At 46.0% G+C, this 13,593-nt stretch overlaps 1 protein-coding gene across 1 annotated transcript; it reads right to left on the bottom strand.

The window, feature by feature from the left end:
* Positions 1-1,057: 1,057 nt before the first annotated feature.
* SPR (sepiapterin reductase) lies at positions 1,058-5,298 on the bottom strand. Its single transcript, XM_003793415.3, has 3 exons — positions 4,956-5,298; positions 4,126-4,416; positions 1,058-1,814 (listed from the first exon to the last, which is right to left on the bottom strand). Exons 1-3 carry the CDS (start codon positions 5,257-5,259, stop codon positions 1,624-1,626), a joined length of 786 nt encoding a protein of 261 aa, XP_003793463.1. The 5' UTR covers positions 5,260-5,298; the 3' UTR covers positions 1,058-1,623.
* Between the last annotated feature and the right edge of the window lie 8,295 nt (positions 5,299-13,593).

The following is a 13,593-nucleotide window of genomic DNA, read 5'->3' on the forward strand; positions in this document are numbered from 1 at the left end:
AAGAGACAGTAAATAAAATTAGCATTTATGGAGTATTTACCACAATGCTAGTGTTCTGAACACTGACAAACATTGGGTTGCTTAATACTCATAATGACCCTTTGGAGTAGGTATCCTTATAATCCACTTTTTTCAGATAAGGAAACCTAGGTATAGAGAAGAAAACCAACTTGTCCTGGATTACCAGCTGGTAAGTGGCAGAAGGAATCTAAGTCCAGTGGTTTTGACTCCAGTGAGGATAGGAGGGCAGAATGCTTTGCTGAATAAACTAAAAGCATGCTCATAGGGGACCCTGCAGCCCAGGGAGATACCAGCTCCATCCAGCCCAGGGCCTGCCCTCTTCGGTAAGCACTACTGCTGTTCTCCAGGAGGCCTGGCCTCACTGCGCCCTCTGCTGACCACAAAGAAGACCAAAGTAGAGTTCTGTGTGCACTGAGGCAGGGCTGAGTCCTAGAGTCAATTGGCAGGGGACCATGCTCCCTCCTCCCAAATATGGGCTGGGGCCAGGAGGCTGGCTGTAGACCATCCCATTGTGGAGCTTCCAGCTCAATCTCTGTCTACAAACCTGCCGGACTGGCTTGGTTGCAGCCCTGATTTCTCAGGGATTCCCTCTCAGAATTTTGCCCATCTTCTCCAAAAGCCAGATGAACAATGCCAAGAGGGCCAAGAGGAGCTGCAATCCATTAAGTATTACCATGCAGAAAAGGGTAAAACTGGAACTCCAAATAAGAGCCAAGGAAAAGACCTGCCCTCAAGGGCTGTGGGGAGGGCAGGCTGTGAGTTGGGCCTTGAAGGATGAATACTCTGAATAGCCCAGGCGTGAGGAAAGAACAGTAAAGACTGGAGGCAGTGTGGGTAAAAAAATGAAGAAAGAACAAGCACCTAGCCATGCCCATCTTTGAGAACTTTGGACCTCAGCTTGCCACAGAATGGAGCTCAGTGAGAAGAAGACCACAGACCTGGGATAGGGAAATAAGGCAAACTTCAGGGCTGCTTTGGCCTAGTGAACCAGGCAGTTAGTCATGGGCACTGTATTGGAAGAGAAAGCAGGCATTAATCAAGGACAATAATTCACATTTTATTTGCTGTGTACAAAGGCTCTCAGGTGTTTCTTCCCCTCGCTCAGGGTAGAGAGAGGAGGTGGGTTCTGAAGGAAGCATCAGAGTGAAGATACCTAGTTCAACAGGAGGTCCTGCTACCCTGAGCAAGGGGCATTAGTGTAGGCTGGAACTTGTCCTGTCTGCACACACACACCCCCCCCCACATGGGTCCTATTTGACACCAGCTCCTTCCCTCTTTTTCCATGTACTGGAAGTGGGCAGGAGACCCAACCTCCCCTCTTCAGTGTTTCAGTTCCTTTTCCTGCTCTATTCCTGGAGACAGAGAACACTAAAAACACATAATCTCTCTCCTAAGCTTCCTCATAACCCAGGGTGGGAAACAGAAACTCCAGACAATGGCAGCCTAACAACCTCAAGTCCCCACAGCTGGCTGTATTTGCTAGCAAGATAGTAGGCATAACTGTTTATCTGTTTAAGGCAGGGTTGGTGGTGTCTTTGTGTCAGGATGACTTTGGGGTGTTCCTGAAAGTGGAGTCAGAAAGGCCTAGGAAAGGACATGGGCTTATTTATCATAGAAGTCTATGTGGTCTCCAGACTTGAACTCGTCCTTCTGTAGCACACTCAGCAGTTTCTGGGCTGATACCCTGCAATCCACAAGCTCCCCACTTGTCTTCAGCTTCTGTAGCCTTTTTCGCAAGTCTGGGTCCACAGAGGTCTCCCGGGCCAACTGCTGCATGTCTGTGTCCAGGGGACCTAAGGGATAAAGAGCAGAAGAGAGGACATGGGTAAGGCAGGGGCAAAAGATCACAGTCCTCACTATACATGGGGGTGGGGAGGGTGGAGCTCAGTCAGATTTGGCCAGAAACACTTCATCTTGGCTGAAATGTGAAATGTGAGGTTAGAGTTGCCAAAGCTCAGTTTTGTCACTACTGAGTTCCAGACTTAAATTCCAGAATTCAGTGAACATGGACCATTCAGACAAACTGTGTCTAAAACACCAAGTTTCTCATCTCCTGTCCAACCAGCACCACCTACCAACTTTTCCATTTTTATTAATGAAGTATTCTCCTATACTCAAACCCTTTTGCTCCTATAGCCAACTGGGCACCAGGTAGAAACCTACCATATCTGTTATACATATTCTGATAACCAGGCCCTTTTTACAACCTTCATTTTCCCCCTGCTTCAACTCCTTCCGTAGCCACCTGCTCAATTTATTTTGCTAAACCAACATTCTGCCACTCAAAATTCCTAAATGGCTTCCCAGTAGTCTGGCCTAGTACTTAGGACCCTTTTCTGCTCCCCTCTGAGCACACCTCACCTGCGAACAAATGAGAAGACCTATTACTCTAATAATGAGCCTTCTCACCTTTCCTGTATTTATGAGGAATGCTTTCACTTGCCAACATCAAAGTAGCTCTCAAGGTCAATGCCCAGTTCAGCTACCTCCAATAAAGCCAGCCCTGACCACCCCACCCAAACGGAATCATTCCCTTATGAATTCTAGGTACTCCATTCTTCACATAGGAATTACAGTATCTCAGAATTTGTAGCTACTTGTCCTCAAGAGGCAGAAAATCACAGAATCCCAGGGTTGGAAGGAAAATCCTAGTCCAAGATCTCCTTCTGACCACTTGTGCATCCCTGATAAGAGGGCTTGCTACCTTTCCAAACAGCCCATTCTATCTTTGGACATTCACTAGAACACTGTTTCAGAGACTAAAATGAAAACCAGGCTGGCCACTGCCTTTGTTCGTGATCTGGAGACCTCCCCGAATCTCAGCTCTCTCATAATGCCCAGGGCCATCCCTGAGATCTAAAGTAGCGAGGTGGCATCCTGGAGTGTGCTTTTCTCCTGGCTGTCTTTTACATTTGGACACTGTAGTGTGCTTGAGTCCTAGGCTGAGTTAACAGTGAAGAACAGAATGGTGGGTGTAAGAATAATTGTGCGTGTTGGGGTAAGGCTGAGTCCCAGAGAATATGAGGAAGACCTTGGAAGCAAGGTGAGATCCCAGCCCTGCTGCATCTGGGCTTTGAGTAGGCCATTCTACCTCTCTGCCCCATAGTCCTGATCCTATCCCAAAGTGGGATAGATTACTGGATCTCTACGTAAGTTGCTTACTGAAGTTCTTTCACTACCTTCTAATTGCAGCAACTTCAAGCTTAGAATAGAAGTCTCACTACTAAGAAGAGGTTCTGTGGGCGGTGCTGTGGTTCGAAAGAGTAAGGCGCTGGCCCCATAGACTGGAGGTGGTGGGTTCAAACCCAGCCCTACCCAAAAACTGCAAAAAAAAAAAAAAAAAAAAAAGCAGAGGGCTCTGTGGCATCATAGTAGGGTGGCCAGAACTAGGCCAAGTGTCACAGACTCTTTTGACTTTCATGAAAACAAAGGCTCTACTCTTACTTTCTTACTTATCCCAGCACCTTCCCACTCCACCATGTTCCAGCATAGTTCAGCCTGGGACAGTGAGCATGCAACCATGTCCATCTGCTCCTCATTCAACTAACATGTACCTCACACTGTCTTAATGCAGTGCTCTGCTAGATGCTGAGAATGAACTGCTGAAGAGTGCATGGTCCCTGCCTTCAAGGCTTTCCTGTCAAAAGGAGGGAAGGAGACAAGTAAATACATGACGACAACACAGTGTGAGTCCTATTTAACAATTAGATAGTACTTCACAGATAAGGTTCATTTTCACATGTACTATCTCTTTTAGTCTTCCAAAGGATATGAGAAAGGTAGTATCCTCCCTATTTCACATGAGGAAATGGGCTATGGACCAGGAATTCCAACCCTAGTCGTCTCTCAAAGTCCATCTAATACCTGAGACTTTCCTGCCCCACCCTCCAGCTCAGGACCTTCCCATCCCAGCTTTCTGCCCTATCCCTGGCCCTTGCCACTTCTAACTTCCTTGGAGTCTATATCCCTCCTTGAAGGTAATCACAATTCAGAGACAACATACTGTATGGGTCCTTTTCTGCATGAGGCAGATTAGGCCCCTTGCTAAGATGCCAGAGAAGCAGCCTGTTCTGACAGATAGGAGTGACAACATCCCCCACCTACCTGGGGCATAGCTCAGCACCCGCACACCAGGTTCCTCTGCAGCCAGGACCTGGAACATCATGTTACGAGCAGCCTTTCCTGCACAGTACAGTGCCCAGCCTTTGAAGGGCTGCAGGGCACAGAGGGATGAGATGTTAACCACTGTCCTACTGAGGTCAGGGCTGTCCTGAAAGGCCTTCAGGATGCCAGAGGTTAGGCAAAGCGTAGAGGTCAAGTTCAGAGCCCAGTAGTTGTTCACTTCAGCTGGATCACACAGGTCCACGAAGCCTTTGGACACATCCCCAAGACTGCCTGAAAAACCAGATCTTAGTAATAAATTAGAGCAGGTGTGCCCCAAATTCCTCCCAATATCCCTTCCCATCCAGACCTAGAGGAAGAATCTGCACAGCACTTCTGAAGACACTTACCTCTTCCCTGCCCTGCAGACGGACACGCCCGGAAAACCCACCCATCCAAAGCTGCAGACTGAGAAAGAACCTGCCTTTCCCTGGGAGTGTTAGAGGTGTTTGGAGAAGTAAATTCCTTGTTTGGGAATCCCATGTTCTGACTCAGGCCTCCGCCAGAGGGCGCAGAGCAAGACAATCAGGAAATTTCTACAGGCGCTTGAGAAAACCCGGCTAGCCAAATCCGGCAAAGGGAGGAAGGTTGTACAGACAGTTCCGGGTCTTCTTCCTGTTCCCTCGCCCCCGCTTACTACTCAAGCTGGAAAACTAAGACTTGGGACTTCCAGGAGCCTTACCTTACTTCCTAGGAGTCACCCTCAAATTCCCCAACGGTGGGGGAAGTGAACGCTTAAATGGGGAGTCCGCCCCCAGTCCCCGGAATCTAACCTGCGTTGTTGATAAGCAGCAGTCGCTGCAGCCCCTCAGGCCTAGAAAGCTTGTGAAGGGCTCCCAGCAGCTGCTGCAAGCCGGCCTCAGTGCCCAGGTCGGCGGACACCCCCACCACGCGCAGGCCAGGCCGCCCCGCTCTCAGCTCCGCCTCCAGCTGCAGCAGCGCCTGGTTGTTGCGGGCGCTCAGGACCAGCACGGACTCAGGTGACAGCAGCGAGGCTAGGAGGGGGGCCAACGCCCGGCCGAAGCCGCGGGAGGCCCCGGTCAGCACGCACACAGCACGTCCCAGGCCACCTTCCATGCTGCCAATCTCTACGGAGGACCCTGGGACCCGGAGCGCCGGGACGTGCGGCGGCCGCGGTGGGAGGAGACGCGAGCGTGTGGGCGGAGGCCCCGCCCGGCGGGGGCGGGGTGGGAACTTGAGGCCCAGGACCTGGTTTCCTTGGCGCCTGCTGGCAGAAGTGAAGGCGCGGGTACCGCCGGCCAGGTTGGGTGGGATGGGGCTGGACAGAAAAGGGCCTTGGGGCGCAGCCCACAGGAGAAATCCCAGCCAGCTCCCAGCGCTGTCTTACTCTTTGCCTATCCCTTTAGAGTACTCAATCCCTGGCTGGGACACATGCTTGAAATGTCCTCCAAGTTTCAGACCCAACTTCTTGTGCAACTGACTTGCTGCCAGGCTGGCCCTCTGCTCGGTGCCATGCATCCCTGGATATTGCCTATGAAATCCCTGGATGAAGCCCATGGCCATTCAGGGATTTGGGTCCCTGTTGGGGTTCGGTGACAGCACTCTCTGGGTAACAGGAGCTTCCCCTGAGAGAACCACAGTTCCTTCTCCAATAAATGTTAAAACATTTTTCCTTTTTACTAAGTTCAGGACAACTCGCTGCTCTGGCTGGGTCGTCTTGCCTCTTGATATTTCTCACTCCTTTCCCTAAAAGTCTGTGTTCCCTTGGATTCTGCACCCACTCAGTCCACCTAGATAGCAATTCCATTCGCGCAGCTTCAAGGTTACACAGATGATCACTCAAGAGTGTACCCCGAGGCCTCTGCTACAGAAAATGCGTTTTTTTTTCCAAGGAGAGAGGGAAGATGAGACAAGGTGGTATGTATCTATCTACTAATTTTTTTTTTTTTTTTTTGAGACAGAGTCTCATTTTATCGCCCTCGGTAGAGTGCCATGGCATCACGCAGCTCACAGCAACCTCCAACTCCTGGACTTAGGCAATTTTCTTGCTTCAGCCTTCGGAGTAGCTGGGACTACAGGCGCCCACCACAATGCCCGGCTATTTTTTTGTTGCAGTTTGGCCAGTGCCGGGTTTGAACCCGCCACCCTTGGTATATGGGGCTGGCACCCTACCCACTGAGCCATAGGCACTGCCCCTATCTACAAGGAGTTTCTTTACGATTTCATTTTTATGGCCAAATAGAATTCCATTGTGTATACAAATACGTAAATTATATCAATTAGAAAATGGAATCTGGTCAGAGTTAGGCACTGGCAGTAAGTAATCTCTAATACTCAGCCCAACTCCCCTCAGGGAAGTTCCTTCCCCTGGGACTAGCCAGCAAAGTTGCCTTCCAACTATCTTTGCCAACACCAAAGAAGAAACAAATTGGACGAAAACTTCTCAATATAGATGCCTCTCGCACTTAGCACAAACTTTTTTTATTTTTTGAGACAGAGCCTCAAGCTGTCCCCCTGGGTACAGTGCCGTGGCATCACAGCTCACAGCAACCTCCAACTCCTGGGCTCAAGCGAGTCTCCTGCCTCCCCCTCCCAAGTAGCTGGGACCACAGGCGCCCACCACAGGCGCCCCGACAGCGCCCAGCTATTTTTTTTGGTTGCAGCCGTCATTGTTGTTTGGCGGGCCAGGCTGGATTTGAACCCACCACCTTAGGTGTATGTGGCTGGCACCTTAGCCACTTGAGCCAGCACACACTTTTTGTAAAATGTACAGTTCAAACTGTACATCCACCATGCATCATAACCTAAGAACAAATGAAACTGCAAAGAAAACTTAAACTTCGTTTAGTTCTTTCTTTCTTTTTTTGAGATAGAGTCTCACTGTGTCACCCTCAGTAGAGTGCTGTGGCATCATAGCTCACAGCAACCTCAAACTCTTGGGCTTAAGTGATTCTTTTCCCTCAGCTTCCCAAGTAGCTGGGACTACAGGCACCCACCACAATGCTGGGCTATTTTTTGGTTGTAGTTGTCATTGTTGTTTGGCAGGCCAGGCCTAGGTTCCAACCCTCCAGCTCTGGTGAATGTGGCTGGCTCCCTAGCTGCTGAACTACAGGTGCCAAACCTTGTTTAGTATACTTGTTGTTAATAAGTATTATTTTGAAACTGTTTTATGTAAGGTAGAACAAGGAAGTAATTACATTAATATTAGGAGACAAGATTTTAGAGAAAAGAGATTGAGTATAAGTTCAAGAAACTTAAGGAGAAAATCTATAAAGTTAAATTTGAATTGGAAACCAGAGAACACTACCATTTGCTGGGTGTCATGGCTCATGCCTGTAATCTTAGCACATTTGGAGGCAGAGGTGGGAGGATCATTTGAGATCAGGAATTGGAGACCAACTTGAGTAATAAATCAAGACCCTGTCTCTACTAAAAATAGAAAAAAAAATTAGCCAGGCATGGTAGTGCCTGCCTATAGTCCCAGCTGCTTGGAAAGCTGAGGCAGGAAGATTGCTTCAGCCAAGGAGTTTGAGGTTGCAGTGAGCTATGCTGATGCCACTGCATTGTAGTGTAGGTGACAGTGAGAGTCTGTCTCAAAAAACTAACAAACAAAAAAAGTTTTCTTTTTCCTCAAGGTCATTTTCCAATCTTCCATCGCCCAGAAGCGATGTAAGCAAACAGCAGGTTAATTCTAAACTTTTAAGACAGAAGAAGCCAAAAGCTTATTGGAAGCAAACTGGCTTCCCTTTAGCTAGCCTAGCATTATATGTAGTCTCAATGGCCCTTGGGGTGCACTTACAAGGGCACCAGCCAATCAGAACAGATCCAGGCCATTATGCTAGAATGTAGAGAGGTGGGCTAGAAAGGGCAAGGCTTTGGGTGTTTTGACACAGATAGGATTCTGTATATGTGCATGCCCTTTGAAGCTGCCCTGCTTTTCACTTACCTATTGATGTTGAAAGATTGGTCTAAAGCAGGGGTCCTCAAACTTTTTAAACAGGGGGCCAGTTCACTGTCCCTCAGACCACTGGAGGGCTGGACTGCGGGACATTCGGCTGCTAAGCAGGACAGGCAGTGGCGGCAAAAACACCCAGCGGGCCACGTGCCGTAGTTTGAGGATGCCTGGTCTAAAGCTAAACTCTCCTCTATTGGCCTGACAGACAACTCTTTAAACAGTTGTATTATATTACTTTCTCTCTACTCTTCCAGACCTTAGAAGACAAGATGGTGAAAGGTCAATCCCATCCATTCAGTCGACAGTTATTGAATTTCTACCATGTGCCAGACTTTGAAGAAAAGGAGATGACTAAAAATCAGACCTAGTCTCTTCTGAACCTAGCTGCTTCTAGGAGAACCCATGTGGAAACAGCCCCCAAGGAAAATGTGGTTTGCCTAGACTGGGGGAGAACCTGGAAAGTTCTTCCTTTCTGAGGAAGATGATTATCTATCCCACACCTTCCCCCACTGCCAATCTTACAGGTAATATTTCAGGGGCAACACAGTCAGTAGGTTTTCTTTAACAATAACACAGTAAATCTGTCTGAACATTGGAGTCACTGAGGGACTTCGAACTTCTTTGTCCCATGGGCCTGGTCTTAGAAATTTTTCAAAAATTTCTCCAGGTGATTCTCATGTGCAGACAAGTTTGAGAAAAAAAAACACTGCAATAGCAATCAGCAGTAACATTATTTTAAAAATACAAATCCTGGCTCGGCGCCTGTGGCTCAAGTGGCTAAGGCGCTAGCCACATACACCTAAGGTGGCGGGTTTGAATCCAGCCCGGGCCCGCCAAACAACAGTGACAGCTGCAACCAAAAAATAGCCAGGCATTATGGTGGGTGCCTGTGGTCCCAGCTACTTGAGAGGCTGAGGCAGGAGACTTACTTGAGTCCAGGAGTTGAGGGTTGCTGTGAGCTGTGATTCCACAGCACTCTACCCAGGGGGACAGCTTGAGGCTCTGTCTCAAAAAAAACAAAAAAACAAAAAAAAACAAATCCTGTAAGGTAAGAAATGTATAAAAATAGTGCTAAAAGCCTAAGTCTAATGAAAGACATGAGTAGAGGAATGGGTGAAATTTGAATAAGATCTGTGGCTTAGTGCCTGGCATTATGTCATTTCCTGATTTTGACCAGTGAACTGTTGTTATATAAAGAGAATATCCTTGTTTTTGGAAATACACAGAAATATTCAGAGGTAAAAGGGCATCATATCTGAAACTTACTCTCAAATATGTAGGGGGAAACTTGGAATGAATAAAGCAAGTGCGGTAAAATGTTAACATTTAGAAAATCTGGGTTAAGGGGATACAGGAGTCCTTTATGCTATTTTTTCAATTCTTTAAAAGTCTGAAATTATTTCTAAGTAACAGAGTTTTTAAAATGAACTGTGCTTACAAGTCAAGAATAAAAAGACAAATTACTCAACAACTTTTTAAAGAATACATAGGATATGAATAGACATTTTCCCGAAGAAGTTATGCAAAGTTATACATTGCCCTCCAAATTAAAGAGACAAATCACAATTTACTGCAGTAGAAGCCCAGAAGCAGGTACTTTTCAGGAACTAATACCAGGATAGGAAAGCTCAATCTATAATTGATGAATGAATGGACAAGTTTGAGAATTTAAAACTCCAAGGGGTGCCCTGAATGGAGCCTCATGTTTGTAATCCTAGCACTTTGGGAGGACACGGTGGGAGGATCACTTGAGGTCACAACTTCACAACCCACTGGAGCAACATAGCAAGACCTTGTTTCTACAAGAAATATTTTTAAAATTTAGCTAGCCTGGTGGCATGCACCTGTGGTCCCAGTTACTCAGGAGACTGAGACAAGAGGATCATTTAAGCCCAGGAATTTGAAGTTGCAGTGAGCTATGATGATGTCATTGTGTTCCCAGGCAACAGAGTGAGACCCTATCTAAATAATTAATTCCATCCATCAATCAATCAATAAAACCTGGGAGGGGGGCAGTCTTAGAGGGCTCTCCACACTTCCATGTGTTTTACCTCCAGGAACCCTATGAGGGTTCTTGTAGTGTAGCTAGAGAAAAAGCTTCTTGTGTTTCTGGCAGGTGGAAGGGAAAGTAGCTATTTTTTAAAACATCCAGAACATTCTGTTTTTCTTAACAAGGCCTGATCTCAAGAGAAACTACTCACCAGAGCCTAACCTACTTGGGTTTTACCAGAACCCAACCAACCTAGGGAAAAGTAAATAAATGCCCAGTTCCAGCCTGCTCTAGCTTTCCATATAGGAGAAGAATAATACCCAACCCCAGCACTCCCTAGCTTTCCTGTCTCTCCTAAGGAGGGAAAATAAAATATAATACAGGAAAGATTGTAGAGACCCGCTGGTGATGTGCTGTGGGCTCTGCAGGATGGCTGCAAAAGTGCAGATAAGTTACATGAACCCAGGCTCATGTTCTTGCTAAGTTCCCACACAAGCAACAAGAGAGGGTGGTGGCCTGTACACAGGTAAGGACAGAATGTACATTAGTTTCCCAGGGCTATGGCGCTGACCACAAACTTAGTTTCTTAAAACAAGGCAAATTCATCCTCAGTTTTGGGGGTCAGAAGTTGAAAATCAAGGTGTTGGTAGAGATATACTCCTTCTGAAGTCCGCAAGGGAAAATTATTTCTTCTGGTGGCTCTAGGCATTGCTGCCAGCAATCTTTAATGTTACTTGGCTTGTAGCTGTATAACTCCAAAACCTGCCTCTGTCTTTACATGGTATTTCTATCTATGTCTTTGTGTGTTTCTGTCCTCTCCTCTTCTTAAAAGGACAACTGTCATTGAATTTAGGACCCATCCCAAATGCAGGATGATCTCATCTTAAGAACCTCAACTTAATTATAGTTGCAGATAAGTTCAAGTATTTTCCCAAAAGGATCTTATTCACAGATTTTAGATAGACATGCCTTTAAGGGGGCACAACACATTGTATTGTGGTGTGTGACACAAAACCAGGGCATTCTCTTTGAGAAGTTTGCTAGACTATTGAGCCCCAAATCTTGGCTTTTCGTTCAATTTAAAAAGCTGATATTTTTGAGAGATACACACCAAGGAAGCACCAGACACCTTCCAATGGATACATTTATGAAGATATGTTTCTGTCATTCTAATAATCACTTTTATGACATGGCATTTACTGGAATAAGTAAAGATTTTGGAAAAGAATGGGGAAAGTAAGGTTTCATGCAGTTAATGGACTTTCTGCGTACCTTTGAGTAAAGAGAAAGGGGATGGGAAATAAAAGCACACAGAGAACAAAGGTATATTTGATAAGAAGGGTGGCAATCAACCGCACCTAGGCTGGGGAATAGAAATTGGGCTTTCCTCCCTGCAGCAGCACTCCAACTTCAGGAGGTCACTGCTGGACAGCGCCTGCCCTTCATTAGAGGCTTGTGAGAAAGGGAAAGAAATCAGCCACTGTTCTGCCCTTCTCTCAGTTGAAATCATACTTTTCTTTATTTCTCAAACTCACCTTTTATTTTTTGCCTCTTTTAATTGGAGATTCCTTAATAAAGTTGCCACCTGGTAACATCTGATCTATGTGTATATTTTTAGTTTCATTCATTCATTTACTTATGTACTCATTCAGCAACTATTTATTGAATACCTACCAAGTATTAGGCTTTGAAGACACCTCATGCACATCAAATATAGGTGCTAAAGATACATAAGATTACAAAATAGGCAAAAATTTATGTCATCTTGAAGCTTGCGTTTTTGGAGAGAGAAACAGAGCAAAAAAAAAAATTAAAACTCATAATATGTTGGATGGTGTTATGATTTTAATGTATCTCCCAAAGTTTGTTTGTTGGAAACTTAATCCCCAATGCAACTGTGTTGAGAGGTGACACCTAATAAGAGGTGATTGATTCATGAGGGGTCTGCTATAATGAATGGGTTAATGTCTTTATTATGGGAATGAGTTCCTTATCATGGAAGTAGGGTCATGATTGATTGTTTTAAAAGCAAGGTTGGTTCATTCTTGCTTTTTTTTTTTTTTTTGGAGATGGAGCCTCAAGCTATCCCCCTGGGGAGAGTGCCATGGCATCACGCTCACAGCAACCTCCAACTCCTGGGCTCAAGCGAGTCTCCTGCCTCAGCCTCCCAAGTAGCTGGGACTACAGGCGCCCACCACAATGCCTGGCCATTTTTTTGGTTGCAGCTATCATTGTTGTTTGGCAGGCCCGGGCTGGGGATTCGAACCCGCCACCTTAGGTGTATGTGGCTGGTGCCTTAGCTGCTTGAGCCACAGGTGCCGAGCCCATTCTTGCTCTTATGTGTTCTCTTGCCTGTCCACTTTCTGCCATGGAATGATACAGCATGAAGGCCCTTACCAGAGTCCAGCATCATGCTCTTGGACTTCTCAGCCTCCAAAATTGTAAGCCAAATCAACTTCTATTGTTAAAAATTACCCAGTCTTAGGTATTCTACTATAGTAGCCCAAATGGATTGAGACAAGTGGTGACAAGCTTCAAAGGAGGATAAGACAAAGGTGGTAAATATGGAGTTCTGGGTGGAAGGTACTTGCAATTTAATATAGGGTGATCAGAGAATGTCACTTTGAAGGCATAATATTTGAGAAGAGAACTGTAGGAGGTGAGAGAGTGACCCATGCAGTTATCCAGAGAAAGACTATTTCAGGCAGAGAAAACAGCAAGCTCAAAGGCTCCTAAGTGGGAGGGTGCCTGGCTTGTCTGAAGAACAGGAAAAGGGCAGGGCTGTTTTAGTAGTGTTAGCAAGACAGAGAGAATTTAGAGAGATTAGAGAAGTCATGGAAGGCCATATTTGCATAGAGCCTCATAGGCTGTTGGAAGTCTTTCCCTTTTTGTATGAGAGAGATGGGAAAGCACTGCAGGGATTTGAGGAACCCACAAAAGGAGACAGATATAGGGTTCCCAAAGGAAATAAAGGACACCCAGTTTAATTTTCATTTCAGATAAAAATGAATAATTTTTAGTATAAAAATTATTAGTGCATTCTTGTATAAAAAGTTATTTGTTTATTTGAAATTGAGGTTTAACTGTACTTTTGTTTGCTAAATCTGACATCCGTAGCCTGAGAAGCTGTGGCCATGATGGTAGGAGAAAAATCCAGAAAGTGGGATGTCTTGGAAGTATAGTTTAAAAAGTGCTTTAAGAAGAAATGTATTATCAACATGTTGCAAACTCCTGAGTTCTGGGTAGAAGGTACTTGCAGAGAATTGATGTAATAAGTAAAGGAATGTGGGCAGAGAATTGATGTAATAACATGGAAGTCATTGGTGGCCTTCATGGGAGAAGTTTTGGTGAAATGTTGGGTGCAAAAGCTTGGCTGAAGGCTCGGTGCCTTTGGCTCAAGTGGCTAAGGCGCCAGCCACGTATACCCAAGGTGGCGGATTCGAATCCAATCTGGGCCCGCCAAACAACAATAGCAGCACTCCAACTTCAGGAGGTCACTGCTGGA

This window comes from Otolemur garnettii, unplaced genomic scaffold (genome assembly GCF_000181295.1).
Source record: "Otolemur garnettii isolate 467f Iridium unplaced genomic scaffold, OtoGar3 scaffold00068, whole genome shotgun sequence".
Lineage (NCBI taxonomy): Eukaryota > Metazoa > Chordata > Mammalia > Primates > Galagidae > Otolemur > Otolemur garnettii.